General features: G+C 31.8%; 1 protein-coding gene across 3 annotated transcripts in view; it reads right to left on the minus strand.

Moving 5' to 3' along the window:
• LOC128862801 (sodium/potassium-transporting ATPase subunit beta-2) overlaps positions 1–23427 on the minus strand; it is a 44023-nt gene that overhangs the window by 5661 nt on the left and 14935 nt on the right. For 2 of the 3 annotated variants that reach the window (XM_054101547.1, XM_054101546.1), the window contains exons 2-6: positions 19126–19523; positions 5211–5351; positions 3241–3360; positions 2849–3141; positions 2597–2765 (exon numbers count right to left, since the gene is read on the minus strand). In XM_054101547.1, the coding sequence (XP_053957522.1) occupies positions 2597–2765; positions 2849–3141; positions 3241–3360; positions 5211–5351; positions 19126–19264 (862 nt within the window). In that variant the 5' untranslated portion in view covers positions 19265–19523. The remainder of the gene's footprint in view (positions 1–2596; positions 2766–2848; positions 3142–3240; positions 3361–5210; positions 5352–19125; positions 19524–23427) is intronic. The other variant, XM_054101545.1, reaches the window with a different exon arrangement.

Genomic DNA, 23427 nt, shown 5'->3' on the forward strand with positions numbered 1-23427 from the left:
CAGAGTAGCCAAGGGCTTTGTGAAAGAACCAAACAGGAAATTAACGACCTTTCTCCAAAAATTTAGTAGGAACGTCCTGAGAGTACTGGTGCATGTAATCACAGGGCACAATGCCTGTGGTCGGCATATGGCTATCATGGGAATCATTCACGACCCAATATGTCTATGCTGACGTGAGAATGAGATCACTGTAGAGCATTTTCTCTGTAGCTGTACGGCGTTTTCTAGAATCAGACTTAGGCTGTTGAGGTGTGATATACTGAGTATGGATACAGTTCACACTTTCCTCTTCCGGATCTCTTAAGACTTATCAATGAACGCAAAAGATTTGCAGAAGAGTGACCACAAACCGATTTTCCATCTTAGCATCCATATTGTATCTAACCTGTCTCTCTATTCTATCTACTGTAATCTATCCGGGTGTAGTACAATGGCCTTCCTAACTAAGTACTTGGAACGCCATTATACTACACCCTCAAATCCTAACCCCACTCAAATCTAATATAATCCATATAATGACTGCTCGACATTTTTTTTATATGGAAAAAATGTATGTAAAAGGCCGACAGGAGATGAGTTATAAAACTGCCGTCCGAAATTTTTCTGAGAATTGTGATTAAAAAATTTGAAATTTTTTTTAATTTCCTACAATGTGTGAAACTTTAGGTTATATGGTTTCTGTTGTAATGTGTACTATATTTCTATAAAAATAGAAAAAAAAAAATTGAAACATAAACAAAAACTTACAACTTTGCAACATGTCGCCTCTAACGGGCTGCCCATATTTGACGGACCCATCTGGCAAACCTGTGTCTTTTGACAGAGACGTCAGAAAGCTTAATGTCATACCGCGTTGGAAGCGAGAGTCCAAGCAGATTTTTTCCATGGAACAGTACACGCCACGCGAGCGCTCCCAAATTGTTGAAATATACATTCAACAAAAGAAGTCAATTGTGAAAACTCAACGTGCGTATAAAAAATTAAATAAAGTGAAAAGTGCGCCTTCTAAGAACACCATTAAACGTTTGTACGAAAGGTTTCCGACTGGTGAGGCCAAATCAAAACCGACCAAGGCGATCGGATGAGAATAATGCTCTTGTACGCGCCAGTGTTGAGACGTCGCCAAGGACATCCCATAATCGCCGTTTTCAGCAGTTGGGCATTGCTCGGACCACTTTACAACGAATTATCCGCATTGGTTTGCATTTATTCCCTTATAAGATTCAATTGACGCAAAGATTGTTGCCTGCGGACAAGCCTTGACAATTGGAATGGGCCCAAAGAGTCATCGAAATGGCTGAAGATGACGAGCAATTTTGGAACAAAATCATCATGTCCGATGAGGCTCATTTCTTATTGAATGGGACGGTAAACAAGCAAAATTGCCGTATTTACGCCACTGAAAATCCTCACGAAATTCAATAGGTACCTCTTTACGACGAACAACCCACTGTTTGGTGCGGCGTTAGTGCGAAAAGGATTATTGGGCCGTTTTTCTTCGAAAATGAAGATGGTCAAGCTGTTACCGTCAATCAGGAGCGTTATCGCGATATGATAACCACTTTTGTGATGCCAATTATTCGTCGAAAGCATATGAGACAGTTCTGGTTTCAACAAGACGGCGCTCCACCACACACAGCTCGCACCACAAACGATTTTTTGAAGAAATTGTTTCCTCGTCGTTTGATGTCGAAAAATGGCGATTTTGACTGGCCATCGCTTTCGCACGATTTAACGACACCTGACTTCTTCTTGTGGGGATATTTAAAATCAAAGGTTTATATTAATAAGCCAAAGACCGTAGAAGAGCTCAAGAAGAACATCCGTGAGGAAATAGCCGCTATTCCAGCCGAAATGTTAGCTAAAACTATGGAAAATGCTGCAAAACGGACACAATACGCCGTACAGGCTCAAGGCGGTCATTTGAGAGATATCATATTCAAAAAGTGATGTTAACAAATCTACTTGAACCAAATAAAATGATTATTATCGTCAACATCAAAAAAATTGTGTTTTTTTTTTTATTTAAATTTAAAAAACAAACACATGGGTCCATCGAATATGGGCACTTAGGTGCGTACTGAACTTCTCTTGCAAGCGAAGGCACGTACGTTTTATATTTCCACCAAACGGCAGATGGCTTTTATAAGAAGACTTTTCATGGCATTATTACGATTCCCTGACGTTCGCTTTTCGAAAAATCTTCTTCTATTTGATATGTTATAGCCAGGGATGAGCCGAGTATCAATAGTAAATATTTGAATATTTAAAGAATATCGCTTGAGCCAAGTGAAACGTTTCCAATACAAAATTTGATAAGTTAAAGGAACAAACTCCTTCAGCCCGTAAATGTTGCATTTGGTATACCTGGATTTGATTTTTTCTGACCTCAACACCCAAGAGCCTTAAAATACGTTTCTACATTTTGCGAAATAATTGTTAGAATAGCAATGCTATACTGGTTAAAAGTACTCTGATATGAAGTGATTTGAATTTTTACTTCTGACTGTATCAGCAAGTCCTATTTTTATGCACGTAAGCTTCAGAATCAACTATTTCAATTACAGAGCCTGGTCGAATATGTCAATAAACTTACGCTTCGGTCGTTCGAAGTGCACAGCAACGAGCGGGCTGAGATAACCCTCAGAGTTCTGATAGGGATAAAAGTAGCCGGGGAAGCCACGAATTGGCAAGTAATTGACGGGGCCAATATTTTCTTGATCAGCAGGATTCTCGCCTTCGCATGAAACCCAAATGGTGTTCAACTGGAAAAAAGTAGTTTTTCAGTTAAGAATAATTAAAATATGTACAAATATATATAGTGAAATAGCAGCTTCCTGCAGGCAACCTTATGACTTTGCGATGTTTCAATTTCATTGATGTAGGATTTCAAACTCGTTGGCATATTAACGGGCAAATCTTTCGAGTCGTTATAGTACTCCGGTATCCAGCCATAAATTTTATTCAATTTCAAGAAGACACATGGTGAACTTTTGTGGTAACTGTAATTGTTCTCCTTGGTGCAGGGAGTCCACGTCTTAATGTCCACATCGCAAACTTGTCCCTTTGGTGGCGGTTGATTGTAGTCACAGTTGTAGATATTCTGACCTCGGCCGGGGGTTAAGCCAGGCACTTTGTAGACTGCGAATGAGAGGGTAGAGAAGTATATATTTAATCAGATGTTCATGCATACTTTAGAGACCTATTTTGAATAGAGTCTAGTATGTCAACTGCGCTCACCTGCTAAGAACTCATCCAAAGAATCCGTCCAGTGCTTGTAATTCTCGTGCTGCGTACCTTTGTACCAAATCAGCGTACTTTCAACATTATCCTCTGGTGGCAATGGGCGATAGCCAAGACCTGTTAAGATTTGCGAATTTTAGTATCATGTATGTACACCTGTGTTCATAATAATAGCAGCGCGACGTAATGGCAAGTTTCGATTATTTCTTTATTTTTAATTTTTTTTCTTTTATGTTTTTAATTTTTTATTTTTAAAAATTTTTAATTTTTTTAATTTTTAATTTTTTTAATTTTTTATTTTTTTTCATATTTCATTTTTTATCTTTTTTCTTTTTTATTTTTTTCATTCTTAAATTTTTATCAAAAAATATGGTTTACAATACAACAAAAAGCACACAACTTAATATTATATTTAAAAGTTGGTATGAAGTTAAAAAAAATTTCCTCCAAAAATTAAAATTTTTCAATCAGAATTTTGAAAAAAAAATTGGAGAATCAGTTTTATAGCCGTTTGAATTTGTTGTAATGAAGCGCAAGTGGCTTAAAAATGTCGTTAATTGTTTACAGTTTTCTTGCGCGTAAAAACACCAAAAAAAATTTCTAGCATTTGTTACATAGAGGAAAAGGCATAGAAAAGACAGTAAAAAAATAAAAAGAAGAAAAAAACACTATGAAGTAAAAGTTCAAATTTGGCATGAAGTTAAAAAAAAAAAATCAAAAAGTTTCCACCAAAAATTATTGTACAATTTTTCAATCAGAATTCTGAAAAAAAAAATTCGAGTGTGCAGTTTTATGGCCATTGAATTTTGTTTTAATCAAGCGCAAGTGGCTCAGAAATAGGGTTGATTTTTTACGGTTACGATTACACTTAAAAAAATGTCGAGCATTCGTTACATAGAAGAAAAGACATAATACAGTCAAAAAAAAGTAAACAAAACATAACTTGAAGTTTAAGATTTGGTGTGAAGTTAAAAAAAATTTAAAAATTTTTCATCAAAAATTGTAATTTTTCTATCAGAATTTAAAAAAAAAAATCGAGTATTCAGTTTTATAGCCCATTGAATTTTGTAGTAATGAAGCGAAAGCGCCCAAAATTTTAATTAATTTTCTTGCACTTAAAAAAAATCTCGAGCATTCGTTACATAGAAGAAAAGGCATAATACAGTCCAAGGCGCATTCATTAAAGATGGTGGCGCTACACCAACAAAAATATTCTGTACGTTTGATTGTCAAAGCAATTTATTGAGAATCTAGAAAACAGATAATGAATTCGACTTGTTTCTTTCTGAGCTGAGAGCCACATGGACACGGCGAAAAAAAAAAAAAAATCAGCTGATTTAACAACACCACTTTTAATAAATTTAAATTCACCTTGATACTCGTACAGTCAAAAACAAAAACAACATAACTTAAAGTTTCAAATTTGGTATGAAGTTAAAACAAAAATTGAAAAATTTTTCAATCTGAATTTTGAAAAAAAAAAAATCGAGTATTCAGTTATTATTCAGTCGGTTATTAAATTTTGTGTAATAAGGTGAAAGTGGTTCAGAAATAGGGTAAATTTTTTACAGTTTTGGTACACGTAAGAAAATATTCGAGCTTTCGTTATATGGAAGAAGAAGCATGACACAGTCAGCAAAAAAGAAAAAAATATTTCAACTTATTTAAGCAACTTTAAACTGGCACAATATTACACCAATATTGAACTGCTTGTCCAGAACTTTTGATTTTGTTTGATTTGATTTTGTCTGATTAAAAAATTTAAAATTTTAATGCAAATTTGTTGAATTTTTCTAAATTTTGTTCATCATTTGAAATTTGAATTATTGTATATCATTTTTCTTTTTGTAGTATGAACTATATTTTTATACACAAATAATATAAAAAATCAATAAACCCCTTTTCAGTATTTCACGCCGCAATTATTGTGAACTCTTTTTTCTACTGAGCTTATCACTTTATCTCACCTGGATTTGTGCCGATTATGGAACTATCCAAAGTCCATTTGGGTATGCGCGGATCAAGCGTCTGAAAGAATACCCACATACAAATGGCCACCAGTGCAGCCAATACACCATAGAAGGCTGTGTAGAAAATGCCGATCTTTGCTGCAAAAAAAAGAAATAAAAAATAATTAAATATTGAAATAAAATTAATTTCTGCTTTGCTGCTTGATTTCAACTACGTGAAAAGTCATTGCAAATACAATTGAAACAACATTGAAACAAGCCCTAAAATATTTTATTTTCTTTCTTATTCAATTACGCTCTACAAGATTTTCTGCGTCTTGTTGAACATTTCAATTCACCAATCGGTCACAAATTGCCTCTATTGAATTAACCACTCATCTTTTTCCTCATGCGCCATTCTGTGCAGCGCGCAGCATAACTGCTGATAAATTGCCTACATAAAGCTGTGCTTTAATCAGTCGGTTGTGAAGTCGATAGGGTTAAATGATTCATTAATTTCGCCCAGTCTCTGCATTCGTACAATAATCATAATTACATTATACAGCTGTTGTACGGTTCCAGCTGATCTGCGCGATCTTTAAATGTGACTAATTCAATTCGACAATTATCGCTTGTTAGCGTGAATAACAGTACGAGAAAAAGAGGGTAAATGAAAGAGAGAGATTGGGTGTAAATATCTTAGAAGAATACACGAGTGCTCTGCTTTAATTGAAGCTCGCAAAGGCGGATGGTCTTCGCAAGAAGTGTTTTGGAAAAAAATTTTTAGTAAAAGCAAACTAAAAACTAACAACAAATCTATTTCGAAAATTGTTTCTTTTCAGAGCATTTTTTAGCATATTTAGTGGTCCAAGTATTGGGAATATGGTTTTCAATTTTTCTGAAAATGGGTTTATTTTTAAAAAAATTATGAAAAAATTGTAATTTTGCGATTTATTTGAAAATGTTGAAATTTTTGGTTTGAAGTTTTTTAAACTCATATCTTTGGTTCTTCTCAACACTTTTATAATTTTTTTTTTATTTCAGGATAAAATATATTTAAATTAAATATACACCGTATTTAAAAAAAAATTCTGGAAACAAATTTATTTTTTTCTTTTATAATGTCAAATATCTTTCGTTCTTCTCTAGAATTAACTTTTTTTTCAGAATAAAATGTAAAATAAAAAAAACTTTTTGCGGGAGTGTTTTGCAAAAAATTTTGAAAAAAAGAAAAATTTTATTCCACTAAAATTTTCAATAAAAAAAAATTTTCTGGAAATTAATTAAATTTTTAATTTTTTCTTATAAAAAATTTTTCTGGAAAAAATTTTTTTTTTCAAAATTTTGCAAAACACTCCCCTCAAATTTTCATTAAATTTTTTCATTATTATACGAATTTTTTCGAAAATCACAACAACAAAAAACTCCTGAAATTTCCAACAAAAAAAATTTATATATGTATATTTTATTCTATTTTAAAAGATAAAAATAAATATATTACAATTTTTTCATTATAGTCTCTTCAGGTTTCACTATAATAACAATTACAATATATTGGAGAATTGTGAAAAAAATTTGTAATTTTGCAATTTATTTAATGTTAAAAATTTTATTATGTAGTTTTTTGGTCTTTTTAAAAATTTTATAATATTTGTGTTTGTGTGTTAGGATACAAATATATATTTTAAAAAAATTTTCTGTAAAACAAATTATTTTCTGCAAAAAAAAGCATTTTGTTGCCATTTTGGTAAAGCACTCCCCTCAAATTTTCATTAAATTTTTTCATTATTAATGTTTTCGAAAATCACAAAAAAGACAAAAGATTCCTCAAATTTCCAGTTTTTTTTTAAATATGCTTTATTCTAAAACATTAAACAACTTTTATTACATTTTTTTATTATAGTCTTTGTAGACTTGACTATAAAGAGAAGTAAACTGAAAAAAATTGTGAGAAAAATTGTTGAATTTGCGATTTATTTAATGCTAAAATTTAGTTATGGAGTTTTTAAAGTCAAATATTTTTGGTTCTTTTCAACAATTTCATAATTTTTTTTTTTATTTCAAAAATTTATTTTTTGAAAAAGTTTTTGGTAAACTGTGTTTTTGTCATTTTGAAAATAAAAACCTTCCTTAAACTTTTCTCTAATTTTTTCGAAAGTTACAAAAAAAAAATTAAAAAAACCTAAAATTTTAAAATCGTCTTAAGTATATTATATTTTATTTTAAAAAATGAAATTAAATTTATTAAAATTATTTCATTGTAGACTTTGTAGACTTGACTATAATAAGAATTATATTGGAAAATTGTAACAAAAAGTTGTTTCAGGATAAAATAAAAATTAAAAAGAATTTTTCTGAAAAAAATAAAATTATTTTTTTGAAAAATTTTTTCGTAAGCTATTTTTTTTGTCATTTTTGAAAAACACTTTTTTCAAAGTTTCCTTTAATTTTTTCATTATTAATTTTTTCGAAAATTACAAGCAAAAAAAAAATTCCTTAAGTTTTGAAAATTGTTTTAAGTATTGTAAGTTTTATTCTAAAAAATGAAAATAAATTTATTAACATTTTTTTTATTATAGTCTTTGTAAGCTTGACTATAAAAAGAAGTTAACTTAAAAAAATTGTGAAAAACACTCCACTCAAATTTCCAAATTTCTGCGTCTTAAACTTTATGAGAAAAAATTTAATTTTTTTGTTATAATTTTTGGTACAATTTTTTTTGTCATTTTTGAAAAATACTCCCCTTACATTTTCATTTAATTTATTCATTACTAATTTTTTCGAAAGTCATAAAAAAAATTCTCAAATTTTATTTGACCACTTTGCATGTAAAGGCGAATAATAAAACAGAAAAACAAACAAATATGTAAATATATAGGTATATATTTTTTTAAATTTAAATTCTTTCGTTTTTTTAATTTTTGAATGCCTCAGCAAAATTGCTTTAATTTTAGTTTCTTATAATAAATAAAATGTTTGTGAAACGAAATTAAAATAGGAGGCTATATAATTCTGATTTAAAAGTATTTTATATCCAAATTACCGAAAAAGGCATTTTTCCCATGGGAATGCAATGACAGATTTCAAAGCGTTGGCGGATGAACTTTAAATAAAAAATAGGAGACTATTTTTTTTAATCGCAGAACATTAACATTGAACGTAGAATGTTTTAAATTAAGTACAGTAGGTTCTGTTTTTATGCGGCTTTATTTTATGCGGTTTTGAAATAGTGCGGTTTTTTTTTAAATTACAAAATGCATGTCGACCTATCGGGAATTGTACATATAAACAAGATTCTAAACCAGCTAAGCAAAAACTCATCACAGATTACATCAGAAATGCTAACCCTACAAGTATGGAACCGCCTGCATAACTATCTAGATCAGACGTGTACATTTCCTAAAGTGACGAAAGTGATTTTACGCCAAATCCTAAACGAACGCGCAACATGTGGGTATTGTCTGATTCTATTTCTGACTTAAATTTATTTTTCGATTCTGACGTTTCTTAAATAAAGATATAATTTTCAAAAATACAATTTTTTGTTTATGCGATTTTATTTAATTATTTCAGATTCATGCGGTTTTAGCATTTGAAACGTATATATAGTTTTACTATACAACTAGTAGCTTTTTTTATGCTGTTTTTTTTATGCTGTTTCTTGCGGAACGTATCTACCGCATAAAAACAGAACCTACTGTATTACAAAAAAAAAAAATTACATAGAAATTATATATGTATAAATGTTTCGCGCATAACTTCTTCAAGATATCTGCTCATTTTCTTAGAATAAGGGCAATAGCAAAATTATGAAAATCAAACACTTATTATTTAATAAAAATATTCGAAGAAAAATTCTTTAAAATTTCCACATGGGCCACTTAGAGAGCACTGCCAACAATTCAATGCTGAGAACAATTTGTCACTCCGCTTCCACTGCTTTGCTTCCCACTCACTCACGCACTCATTTGAGGTGCGGTGCCACTATGTCACTCAACAAGTAAAATTTACCTCGTACAACACTACTCAAATACTATTTCTGGTTTCGACCAAAATGTAATAAACAAAACTGAATTGTACACAACATAACCTCAATGAATACGACTCCGGACAGACACATACAACGACAGCGACAGTTGTCTCCGTCTAACCGGCATTACAAGTGACGTAGGTTGAAACATGACAAAAACAGAAGCGACGCTAAATAACTGACTGCAAAGGTGGGGAGAAGTAGCTAGAGCTAGAAGAAGAAGAGCGAACTCTATTTTGGTCACAACACTTGCGTTTGGCTACTTAATTCTGTGCTATTGACCGAGGGAGGCAACTGAAAACAAAACCAAACTCGACGCACATAAATATTAACTGAAACATTAGCCAATGCAGGCGAACCAGCTAAGGTGCATATGCAGTAAATTAAAAGAGCAGAAGTTAGGTTAGGTGTAACCAAGTGAGTTGCTGATGAGTAAAATAATACCTACACACGCACACGCACACCTTTACAAATAGTTGCTAGTGTTAATATAAACAAAAGTATAGTATTTCGCTGAGTAAACAAACAAATGGTAGTTGGAACTATAAAAGAACTTTTGTGGAATGAGCGAACGTGAGAAAATGCCATCAAATCGACTTGAGTCAAGAAGCAAATAATAATAAAATATTAAATGAAAAAAAAAGGAAAAAAGTAATGAAACATTTTTATACTGACATTTGGTCACTAAATACTGTTTACACTACGCGGCCAATGGTCTTTCACACATACTTATGCAGGTAGACAAATTTGTTGGGCACCTTGTGGGGGGCGAAAGGGCGTACAGATATGCTGGCGTGCGTACTGCTGCTGTTAGAGAGCGCCAAAATGTACCAACGCCTCAATAAGAGCCTCAGCTCTTGTCATCAGCATGATGCGCTCTGGCACTCTCAGCATCAGCTCATTGCGTACTGCATTGTAGTTGTTCGATTTCTAAACGCACCGCTGGCAGATATTTATTAATGGCATTTCTTGTTTTTTCTTTGGTATTTTTAGATTTTATTAGGAAATGCAAAACTTGCAAACATAAGACGCAAGAAGATAGGGAATAGATACACTTGAAAACATCTTCTTTTTTTAGAAATATTCTAAATTTCTTAAGATGCTTTGGTGCTACTTTTTATAATATTGTGGGAGTGCGAAATAAAATTTACAAAAATAAGTATTAAAGAATACAAATTCATTGAGAACTGAAATTTATAAGTATGTATGTATGTACATTTGTATATCTGGCGAACGTTTTAATTTCAACGAAGCGATTTTTTTAAAGTATACCAAAGTTTTGTTTCTTTCCCTTTGCTTGCTTTCCATTTACCGAACCTCGCTTTATTTATACTAAATTTTAGCACCTTTTCTTGGTTAGTCACAAGAAATATCGCCTCAAATCATATCTGAAAATCACCGTTATGTGGATGGACTAACTTCGTCATATCTGTTTACTTCGTGCTAAAACTAGCTTTCGTTAAGATATTTCAAATTTTAGTTGAGTTGTCACTTACACAGGCAGTCGGATATCAAAATTGTAATACAGGGTGGTGCATATAGTATTTGGGATTCAATTCTTTTATAGTTAAATATCGCTTTAATATTTTTTAATGAATATTTTTTTATATTATATAATATTAAAAAAAAGAAACCTTGTTCTCGAAGTTCTTATAGCGAAGTGTTGAAGAAGATGCCGAAGAAGTCATTCTTAACTCTTTGGGCATTGCCCTCCTACTACCAGGGAAATTTTAAGAAAGCATCTTGGCTTTCATGCATATAAAATACAGATCGTGCAAAAATTGAAGCCAAATGGCCAACATTGTTTGTCTCGCATTTTAGCTGATTGAGCTCATTTAGATTTATTATTCCGATTTATTGGAAAAAGTAGTCAAAGTGGACTGGTCGAATGGACTACATAGTCGCGGACTACATAGTCTGGTAGCCGGAGCGGACATATGCCGGATGTCATATTCAAAAAATAAATACCATGAAATTATCTACCAGATTATATAAAAAAATGCCCCCCACGAATGTGAACTGAAAATTGTTTTTAATTAATAATTTTTTGTTTTTTCGAAGTTGAAATTTTTGGTATAGAGTTCTTTTTAACATCTACCCAATTCAAAATTAACATTTTTTGTTAACCTTTTTTTGTAGTTTTTGTGAAACTAAATAAGATTTGTTTTTTCCAAAATTGCGAAGACATTTTTTTATAATTTTTGAAAAACTATTTGCTAAAACAAAAAAAAAATTTCGAAACTTTTAAGATACTTGAATTTTGTAATTTTTGAAAAACTGTTTATTCAATTAAAAAAAAAATTACAAAATTTTGATGATACTTGTGTTTTGTAATTTTTGAAATACTATTTATTACAATAAAATAAAATAAATTTTGGAAACTTTGAAAAAACGTTGTTTTGGAATTTTTGAAAAACTATTTATTCAAATAAAATTCTTTTTTCAAAACTTTTAAAACATTTTTTTTTTGTAATTTTTGAAAAACTATTTGTGTAAATGAAAAAAAAAAAAATTTCAAAACTCTTACAAACCTTTTTTTGTATTTTTGTTTAACTATTTATTCGAATAAAATTAGTTTTTTTCAAAATTTTTAAGACATTTTTGTGTAATTTTTGAAAAACTATTTGCTAAAAAAAAAAAAAAATATCGAAACTTTTAAGATACTTGAATTTTGCAATTTTTGAAAAACTTTTTATTCAAATAAAAAAAGTTTTGAAACCTTTGAAAAAACGTTTTTTTTGTAATTTTTGAAAAAAATTATTCAAATTAAAAATGTTTTTTTTTAACTTTGATGAAACTTTTGTTTTGTAATGTTTGAAACACTATTTATTCAAATAATTTTTTTTTTGAAAACATTGAAAAATCTTGTTTTTTGTAATTTTTGAAAAACTATTTATTCAAAAAAAAATTTGTTTTTTTTCACTATTTTAAAGGAATCTGTTTTTGTAAGTTTTGAAAAACTATTTACTAAGTTAAGCAGAATTTTATAATGCAGAAGAATTAAGCATTTTTTCTTCGCACAAAAAAAGGGGCATACAGTTTTTTCTATTCAATAATAGGATAGAACAAGGCGAAAGTCTGTCATGGGTGTTTTTTGAAAACTACAAAAAAATTATTCTCAAAATTTTTAACAACAAAAAAAAATATATTTCTTTAAAAAAAGAATTCAAAAACAACTGTTAGTATGTGGTCTCAGTTATTAATGAAAAGAAAAGAAGAAAGTATGTGATGAGTATTTTTGAAAAACTATAACAACATTTTTTCTCAAAACGTTAAACAACAAAAAAAAAATGATAGCAACAAAATGATATTTTGTTTGACCATTTTTTATTAAGAAATATATTTCTTTAAAAAAAATTAAAAACAAATTTCAAATCAAAAAATTCTAAAAAAAATTTTTTGGAAAAATTCAAAAAGAAAAAATGTTTTAATGTTAAAATGAACCAAAAATATTTCACTTAAAAAAGCCTATTCCAGTATTTTCAACATTAAAAGATCTCAAAATTACAAAATGGTAGTTCGAATTTCTGACGCTCGATTGACCACCCTTTAGTATGTGAACTGAATATGGCTTTTGACAGATTTCGCTCCCAACAAACTCTACACTGGAATGAAGGGTTGAAATTAGAGTTAATAAATAAGTTTTATAGAAGGACAAAGTGCATGCTCGATTTTTTTATATGGAAGCAAAAGTCTAGCACCGTCAAGCAAAATTTTGCCAAAAATCACTGGCATTTTATAGTCACTTTAAACTTGCATTTCGTTATATAAACCTGCAAATCAAGAAAATTTTAAAAATTCTGGTTGAAAACGTTGCGCGATATGGTATTTGTTTTACAAAAAAAACCGCCCATTTTTTCGCTTTGATATAAACAATTTAGGAAAGTTTCATCCCTATTTATATTATATATATAATTGGCGCGTGCACCTTTTTCGGGAGTTTTGGCCGAGCTCCTCCTCCTATTTGAGATGTGCGTCTTGATGTTGTTCCACAGGGATGTTGATAGAGGGACCTACAGGTTCAAACCGACTTCGAACGGCAGATATTTTTATGAGGAGCTTTTTCAAGGCAGAAATACACTTGGAGGTTTGCCATTGCCTGCCGAGGGGCGACCGCTATTAGAAAAATGTTTTTCTTAATTTGATGCTTCACCGAGATTCGAACCTACGTTCTTTCTGTGAATTCAGAATGATAGTCACGCACCAACACATTCGGCTACGGCGGCCGCCATGACGGAATAGTAACCGTTAAATCATCATAACGCTATGCAAATTTTCCCACAATTTTTTTTTCACCTATAGGTCTTTACTATAGAAATATAAAAAATGCATGTATAAATTCAAAAATTATTGCATCTAATTGTTTTACATTACAACTTTTCGTACGCTTTCGTGTGCTAAGACACCCCAGGAAGTGTTTGGGGTCGTACAAAAATATGCGACATGGCACTCAATTTGTTAAGTCGAAATATGCACCAAAAAGTGCAGTTCATTGAAGCAATGCGAACGTAGAAGCTCAATACTCTGACTGCAATTTTTTTGTGACATAATCAGAGCAGACATTGATCGTTCGTCTCTGGTACAAGGCATTCGCTTTCTAGTCAGACTTACAGATTTCTACAAAGTAACAATGACTCACAGCTTATTAAAAACTTCATTCTAAACAATTACAGAATTGTCTGTAAATGTCAGAAATAAATCAGAAATAATAAGCAAGATCGACTGTCAACATGCTTTAGTTTAGTTCCAGCGCAATTAAAAGCAATAATTAACTTTTAAGAAATATGTATATTCAGGTCGCCTATTACGTACCTACGGTGAAGTTTTAATTATCAAACAGACATAAAAATAGTAACTATTTCTGGTGAAAAACATTTGTCTTCCAGTAAAATTTATTATTTTCCAATTATAGTAAACTATTTAAGTTGAAAGCACGTGCTCTACAGCATCACGTACACTAATACATGCACACACCAAATTCCTTTTAATTCATTATAGAATAGCAAGCGAATGATCATTGCCACCTTTATGCGAGACTGTGGTTTTTGTGTTAAAGCTTCTAAACTCCAACATTTTTGTTTTCATTTTTCTTCAGTTTCTTTGCCAATTTCCACCTAAATAAGTTCATGATTTTATTTTAATGATCATTCTAAAGCGCGCCGCAAATACTAATCGCGTTATTATTAATAGGTGGCGGGAAGAAAATATTTGAGAATATTTATTTTGCACATGATCGCTGCTCAAGGTTACAACAAAATTTTTTATTAATTTTTAACCAAATATGGTTTTCCGCTGTGACGCAACTAAAATGAATATAATATAGGGTTGAAACGATTCAGTGGATTGTCGCACTTATGTGTGGATGAATGCACGGTTGTATGTACACGGGTAGGAAGAATACTTGCAAGAGATTTTAGATGAGATTGATGTTGTGTGCAAACATTTTTTTATTTATTTATTTAGCGAACTGAACAAATTCTTATTGCATATAGAGCAAAACTATTAAATACTATTTATATTACAATTATATATATATATATATATATTTATAAAATAAATAACATAGCAGGCTACGGACAGCTCCATTAGGCAGCTAAGGGTCAAAATGAGGAACTTCATTTAACTCAGATAGCGCACTAGCTTAGGTTAGGTATATCTGGCTGATCTGAATAGATCTTACATATACCATAAGTGTCTGCAGTGCTACCAGTGTTGTTCGAGACGTGTTAAGCATATACATACCTACATATATAATTGGCGCGTACACCCTTTTAGGGTGTTTGGCCGAGCTCCTCCTCCTATTTGTAGTGTGCCTCTTGATTTTGTTCCACAAATGGAGGGACTTACAGTTTCAAGCCGATTCCTAACGGCAGATATTTTTATGAGGAGCTTTTTCATGGCAGAAATACACTCGGAGGTTTGCCATTGCCTGCCCGAGGGGCGACCGCTATTAGAAACATGTTTTTCTTAATTTTGGTATTTCACCGAGATTCGAACCTACGTTCCCTCTGAATTCCGATTGGTAGTTACGCACCAACCCATTCGGCTACGGCCACCGCCCAAGTAATATGGCGATGGCCTAGAATTTTAAAAAAATCGATTTTTTTTCTTTTTTAATATTTCGAAAGTATAGGCTTTTAAGAATATACTGTCAAATTTTTGGAAGGATATTCCCAGTATTTTCGATTCTGCAGCCGTTATAGCAGGTAGAGTGAGATTCGTCACGCGGCCAGTCTCCAAGCTTAAACTCAATTATCTGAAAACTACTTTTTTCGGTCTGGTGTTGTCAAAAAAAAAAAAAAAATATTCAACCGAATCGTCTGAAATTTTAATATGTTGTGGACAATGGCTAACGCCCGTACTAGAGTCATATTATTAACTCAATGATTTCGTGTTTTTTTTCATTAAAAAACTGAAAAAATCCGATTTTTAGAGTGTGAAATTCAAAACCGGGCCATTTTGTCAATTTTTTTTATTCTATTATGGGACATAGCTACAGTCCTACTGATTAATAATTTTTTTTGGTTTTCATGTTTCAGATAAACAGAAGGGCCAAAATGGACAACACCTTCCAGGTCCCAGGAAAGTCAACTTCAGCGCCATTTTTAATATTATTAAAATTCAACTTTTTTTTCAGTTTTGTATGTGAAGGAAGTTGAATAAAAAGCCTAAAAAATTTAAATATCATTTTTTATTGTAAAAAATATTCCTGAAAATACCCTACATTTTTGAGCTCTAGACCAACGGCGCACCGAGACGAAAAGTATACCGATCCCAGACAGTTGTAACGAGTTCTGCTTAAAGCAGGGGAGTGGAAAAGAAGGTGTTCTAATGTACCCCCTCATTCCTTGCAGAAATTACACGCGTCATTTTACACCAATCCCATTTTAGCTGCGTGATATGGAGTGAGATAATGTAATGTCAGTTCTCCAACCAATATTTTAGGTTCCTTCCTTGGAAGTGATAGAATAAAGTTGGTTGTTTTCGTGTTGCAAGTTCATAACATTATTTTGTCAATCCTCTGTGCAGTAGATACTTCCCATATAGACTATGCTTTCAGAGTTAGTTCCTCGTCTAGTTCCGTCTTCAAAACTGAGGGGGAGGGATAAATGTTCGACGTACTCATCGTAAGCAAGCGGGTGCCTGCCTCAACAAAATCGTGAACTCTCTCATTTCGCTCTATACAAGGTACGATTCACTAACACATTTTAACGATATTCGCATTGTTATCTTTCCTTAACCACAATTTTATCGATCTTGCTATTCGGTAACCCATTTCATAACGAAAATCGATAAGACAAAATCAGCTTGGCGTTTACACTCTTTGTGGGTGTTTGGCGGAGGTCCTTCTTCTAGTTGTGACGTGTGTTGTTCCACAAATGGAAGGATCTACAGTTTTAGCCCGAGCACGAATCTCATTAGTCCTTAGAACAAGATATTAAACAAGAAGGAGAAACATCGAATCTTCAGAAAAAGTAGATTGAAATTGATTATTCACGGCTCTGTGCAATCCAAGACACCCGCCCATAAATTCACTTCATTCAGTGCTACTACATTTCAAAATCATTCCGATGCCATTGCTCAGCAATCCAAAGATCATAACTAATAGCGACGAGTATATCAACCACGTATGTATGTCGCCATTTTAGCTCCGCAATCGCCGAATCTCAGCATTTTTTATTATTATTTTTTTTTTTAAGCCAAAAAATGTTTAGTTCTTAGTGACTACTTAAACATAGATGACTTAAGCCATGTAAAGAAATTGAAAGTAGTGCTGAGAATGACAAAAAATATACACTCCACTTTTTGTCTGAACATTCATTCTTCCTTGGAGATGAGTGTTAAGTAGGCTTCTAAATATGGAAAGAGAGAAATTATGAGCTCTCACTGAATACTAAGTATACAGGACATTGGAGTCTTCAATATCATTACAGCAAACTACGACTTATGAATATCAGAAAGTATCTGTCGTTTATGTGAGCTGGCCGATGAATCACCAGAGCACATCCGTTGCGAATATGTAGTTCTCTCAAGACGAATACTCACACACCTAGATGGAGTGATTCGAAATTCATTGATGATATGATACAAAAAGCCTGAGAAGGCGGAATTCAGCAGAAGCCTTCAATAATAGGCTCGTCGTCAAGTACCATAGGCCATAGTGCACTGTAACAAAATAAAACTTAGTGAGATGAAATAGGCGACGACGACCGATGACTTCATTGCGCTTGGCAAACCGCTTACGCGATTTTGGCCGAGCTTAACAAAGCGTGCCAGTCGTTTCTTTCTCGTGCTAACCGGCGCCAGTTGGACACACCACGTGAAGTCAAGTCCTTCTCCACCTGATCTTTCCAACGCAAAGGATGCCTTCCTCTTCCTCTGTTGCCACCAGCTAGTACCGTATCGAATACTTTCAGAGCCGGAGCGTTTGTATCCATTCGGACGACATGATCTAGCCAACGGTTTTGTGAATTGCTTCAATATAAATATAACATATATCGATATCGATAAATCTAGCGGAGCAGGATAAAATGTGCGTTGAGTTCTTATATGAATTGATGGGATGAGGAAAGCACGTGTTTTATAGTAGAGATGAAATAATCTCTCCTCAGATTAGGATAACCACCAATGACAGTGAGGGTATTGGTTTTCAACTTTCTCGACCGCAGAAGAGTTGTATTACGGGAGTGTTCTGGACTTATATCTGGTTGGAATTGGGGCTTGAGCTGTGTTCTCCAAAGATTTATGTTCCCACAACAACAAATTTTATTTTCTAAATCTTAGCGAAGATGTGATTCTTCCAGAATCTCCATATTGTTGCCACATCTTCGCTACCAACTTGTTTACCAGTTATTTAGAGCGTGACTATGTAAAGTCTGTGTGTTAACCTTATTAGGCTGTTTATGTCTTAGCCAGACAGTTGTACGAGACCCTTGAACAGCGCCCAGGGTTAACATTTTGTCCTTCCATAGGACGGGGCATTCACAGAGGAAGTGGTTGTTTACAACTGCGGCAATATGTGTTGTGAGGGAGGCCCATTTTGGCTGCTTTTTCCCCGACAGGCCAAAAGCCAGTTATCACTGCCGGCAGTATTTAGACGTCCCGTCGCTTCATGTGTATCAAAGTTGACATTTGTTTGAGGTTGTAGGTGGGCCATAACATTCTGCTAACTTTGCATGTTGTCTGGTCTCTCCATCTAGAATCTGCGATTCAAAGGTGTTTTGAGGAAACGTGTTCTTGATTGCACCCTGTGGTGTGAATACCGTTTCTGCAAGAATGTTTCTCATGGCAGATCCCTCTCTTGCTACTTTTTCGTTATCATCAATGTTCTGATGCTCCGAGACCCAGATTAAGGTAACGTTATGGTTTTCCCTCAAGGTGGTAAGGCTATATCTGCTTTGTTCCGCCAGTTTAAAGGTTGTTGTAGCCGAATCCAGTACCTGGATTGTTTAGTGAGCATCCCTCCATTCCTCTTGACATGGTAAGAGAGTGGCAATGGATAAGATCAGAAAATCTTTAGCCACTTAAAGGTTTTGAAAGAACAGCGCTCGTGTGCTGTGGACATACTATGAGAGTTGCTCGCATGTTTCGACATGTTTGTATTACATATGTACGACAAATGAACAAATCATGCTTGCCCAGCGCTACTTATCGTTTGAAATTTTTATTTTTAAATAATATACATTTTTTAAATACGAAATAAAAAAAAACCTGATGTTTTCGGTTACAGTTTTGTGAAAAAAACCCGAGCTTTAAGTGGTTCAAGACGAAGTTCGAATCTAACAAACACTTTTCGCAAGCTCCAATTTTGCCAATAGGAAAATTATAGTGAGCTCTACTATGACATTTTCTTTTTAACCTTGGATAGAGATGAGTTTTTATTTTATAAATAGTTCAACTTACCCCATGAGGTGCGGTCACGTCCCATCACCGTACCCTCCGCTGAATTATACAGAAATCTACCCAGCACAAAGGGTTCTGCTTTGCGCTCGTGGAATTCCACATCCATATTGGATATCTCCATGGGGTGTGGCTTAGACATTTTTAGCTTTAGATCGTAAATGTGTTTTGGTTTTTTATTTTTTAAAACTTTGGCTGGTGTTTGACTTTCACTACGCACTATACTGTTTTACAATGGCGAGCTTGAAGCTCGGAGTTTTTGCTTTAACTTCGCACCTTTGTACACGAACGCTGGCACGTTGTTACATAAAATTTTGAATATTTTCTCAGTGCATATCTTGTTAGCAAATGATCCTTTTATTTATGTATTGAGCGCGTGGACTTACGCAAGTGTGCGCTTCCTATTTCAGTAATGGCAGAACATAAATACAAATATTATCACTAAAATATTCAATTACATTAGCCTGCAACTAATTATTCGTTATTTCCGTGAAGGCGATGGTTTTGTCAACGCTGACCGACTGCCCGTCCGATCGACCGAAGGCCACTCACTCTAGGAAGCTGAATAGTCAGCTAATGCGGCTTTGCGCTCTTACAAGGCGCCAATTGATGTAACAAACTATAAAAACTACACACGCACACACACACGCACCCGCAACTGTATTATAGTGAATATTATTAGTTTTGAGATTTTTTGAATTTGGCTATCGGTGAGTAAGCAGTACAAGAGTATATACCTGTACGTATGTATGTGTATGGGCGGCGTCTTTCGAACTTTTCGCGCTGCGACGATTGTCACTATTGAACTGGCCTTCTGGCGCGATTTTCGGAATTATTGTCGGACATCGGATGTCAGACGATGGCTGGTCTAGAAATAGTTTACACAGGAAAGTGAGTGCGACCAATGGACGTTCATAGGTGTGTGTGTACGTGTGTGTACGTGTGTTGACGAATGTTTTTGACCGTGAATTCGCTTAACAATTGCACTTTTGAGTGCATCGAGCAAATGCAGTGTGAAAAATGTAAAAGAAAGTGCAATGACAGAGAATTTAGATATACATTCATATACATATATGGGTGTATATGTGTAAAAATATAAATTAATTTCAGAGCAACTGACGTCAAGTCAAGTCGACTTGGCGCTGCCGAAAATGAAATAAAACGAATACTATGCACGATGTGGCTGTTTGGTGTTGAAATTTTGTTGACATTTGTGTAGATAGCAAGCGCGTTTTTTGGCAGAAATATTTGCACTTTTTGGGGACTTCTATCCCTAATCTGAGGTTATCCTAATCTGAGAAGAGACTATTGGGAAAATGAATTTTTTTGGAATTAAAAAATAAAATCATATTTTTGTATGTCTTTGATTGTAACTTGGGAATATTTAGTATTAGGAAAATATATTTTTATTTTGTTTTTTTGAAATTTTATAAAATAATTTAAGCTCGTATTGTTTTGCGTTTCTGACTTTTATGTGTGTGAATGTTTGATATTAAGTAATTTTTCGTTAATTTTGAGTTTTACACATTTTTTTTTTTCAAATTTTCACTTTATTGATTTCAACTAGGAAATATTTAGCAGGCATTTTTTTTTGTTTTTTGGAATTTTATAAAATAATTTATAAAATAGTTTCCATGATTTTAACTTGGATTTTTATTTTATTTTATTTAATATTATTTTTATGATTTAAATTTGGAAATATTTTTAGGAAAAAGTTTATTTTTGGAGTTTTATAAAATATTTCAATCTTGGCTTTTTTCACTTTTATGTGTGGAATTATTTGAAATAAGGGAATTTTCTTCTGTTTTTTTTAGAATTTTATAAACTTTTTTTATTTGTGTCTTTATTGATGTCAACTTGGTTATATTTAGCGTTAGAATAATTAGTAATAAAAAATTTAATGCACAGTTTTTTTTATTTAATTTTTTTAATTTTTGAGTTCCTAATATTAAGAAAATGAATTTTTTTTTCGGAAATTTTTAAGAAAAATTCCTTCCATAATTGTTCGCATCTTTCATTTTAAATTGAAAATTAGGAAAATATTTTTTTTTTGTTGAAATTTTATGAAATAATTTAAGCTCGTATTGTCTTGCGTTTTTGAGTTTTATGTGTGTGAATATTTGATATTAACTAATTTTTATTTATTTTGAGTTTTACAAAAATTTTTTTTGTGAAATTTTCGCTTTATTGATTTTAACTAGGAAATATTTAGTAGGAATTTTTTTTTTGTTTTTGGAATTTTATAAAATAATTCATAAAATATTTTCCAAATTTTGGCTTTATGATTTTATTATTTTCACTTTGAAATATTTGTAGGAAAAAGTATATTTTTGGAGTTTTTTAAATTTTTTTTTTTATTTTATGCTCGTATTGTTTTGCTGTTTTGACTTTTAAGCGTGTGAATATTTGATATTAGGTTTTTTTTATTAAAAAAAAATGTTCTTTTCGCTGAAAAAATTTTGAAAATGTTTTGTTTTTAGAATTAGATTTATAAAAAAGTGCTTCCTAATTTTTTCGCTTTTTGTAAATTTTTTGTTTTTCAAATTGTCGCTGTATGAATTTTAATTTGGAAATATTTAGTATTATTGCAAAATATTTTTTGTTTTTGAATTTTATATAAAAAGAATCTTTTTGTAAATATTTAATGTTTGCACATTTTTTCTTTAGAATTAGTTTTATAAAAAAATCCTTCGTAATTTTTTCGCTTTTTTCATTTTAACTTGGGAATATTTAGAACTAGGAAAATATTTGTTTATTTCGAATTTTGTAAAAAAGTTGCAATTGCTTTGTAAAAATTATATAAAAAAAGTTTCTTTTTGTAAATATTTAATGTGTAAAATTTTGTTTTTTTTTTAGAATTAGTTTTATAGAAAAATTTTTTCGCTTTTTTCATTTTAACTTGGGAATATTTAGAACTAAGAAAATACTTGTTTATTTGAAGTTTTGGAAAAAAAGTTTATGTTCGTATTGCTTTCTGTAAATTTTTTTTTAATTTTCGCTTTATTAATTTTAATTTCAAAATATTTAGTATTATTGGAGAAAATGTTTTTATAAGAATCAAATTTTCTTTTTTTCCTTTTATCTTGGAAATAGTTGGTATTACAAAAACATTTTTTTTGCAATTTCCCCAAAGTATTTATGTCCGCATTACTTTGTTTTTCTTTTTACTTTAATGCATGAAAATATTCGATATTAGCCAATTTTTTGTTTTTATTTTTTAAAAACAATTTTTTTTCAAAATTCGCTTTATTAATTTTAACTTGGAAATATTTAGAATTATTTTTTATTGTCTTATTTTATTCTTATTTTTTTTTTTTAGTATTATTTTCGAAATTGTCTTGTTAATATTCAATTAAAGTCACATTTGTTTAGTAGTCTTATCAAAAGTTTTGTTCTTTTTTTTTGAGTTTTCGACTTTGACTTGAGAATATTTAATATTAAATTAAAATTTTTGTTTTGAATTTTATAAAAAAATGTATGCTCTTTTAACGCTTTTTTGACTCGACAATTTTATAAACAAATTTTTTTGCTCATTTCTCAATTTTTCGACTTTGGCTTGAGAAAATTTAATTAGGTTATTATTTTCGTTTTCTTTGATTTTATTTTTGCATTTTATAAAGAAAACTTGTTCTCAAATTTTTTCGGTTTTTTGTCCTAGACTTTGGAATATATGCATGATTTATGCTCGTGTCTCTTTTGCTTGTTTGACTTTTTTAATTTTTTTATTATTTTTTCAATAATTTTTTCTTCCTTTTTACGTTGTTAAACACGTTATTTTGACTTTTTTAAACAAATTTTCTCCAAGAAATTTCTAAATATAATCACACTCGACGGGCGTTATCACACTTTGCTCTCGCACAGCACTCACTTAGTCTTAGCTTGCTTAGTCTTGTGCCTGAGTCGCTCGCTATCAATATAGTCAAATTTCAAGTCTTAGACTCTGTCTTGCGTGCATTTCATAGTATAAACGCCCAAGCAGAAATCGTCTCAAGCCATTTTGAATGAAGTTTCCAAGTGGCTTGAAGAAGAGAGCACCAAACGACACAACCACACCTTTTTTCTTTGAAGTTTTAATTCACGTTCCAACGAACAAACACGGTTTTGGGTGTGTGTAAGAGAGCTAAGCGAGCATTTTCTAGCTGAATTATAAACACAGACTTGGCTGACGGAGACTTGAACGCCAAAAATTGCTTTGAAATGTGAATTTGAAGCTTCTACACAGATATTTTGCTGATTTAAAAAACAAATTTTTGCTTGCACACAGAAATTTTAAATGAATGCACTTATTGGTTTAAGAAATTTATT

Source organism: Anastrepha ludens, chromosome 5 (assembly GCF_028408465.1).
Source record: "Anastrepha ludens isolate Willacy chromosome 5, idAnaLude1.1, whole genome shotgun sequence".
NCBI classification, from domain to species: domain Eukaryota; kingdom Metazoa; phylum Arthropoda; class Insecta; order Diptera; family Tephritidae; genus Anastrepha; species Anastrepha ludens.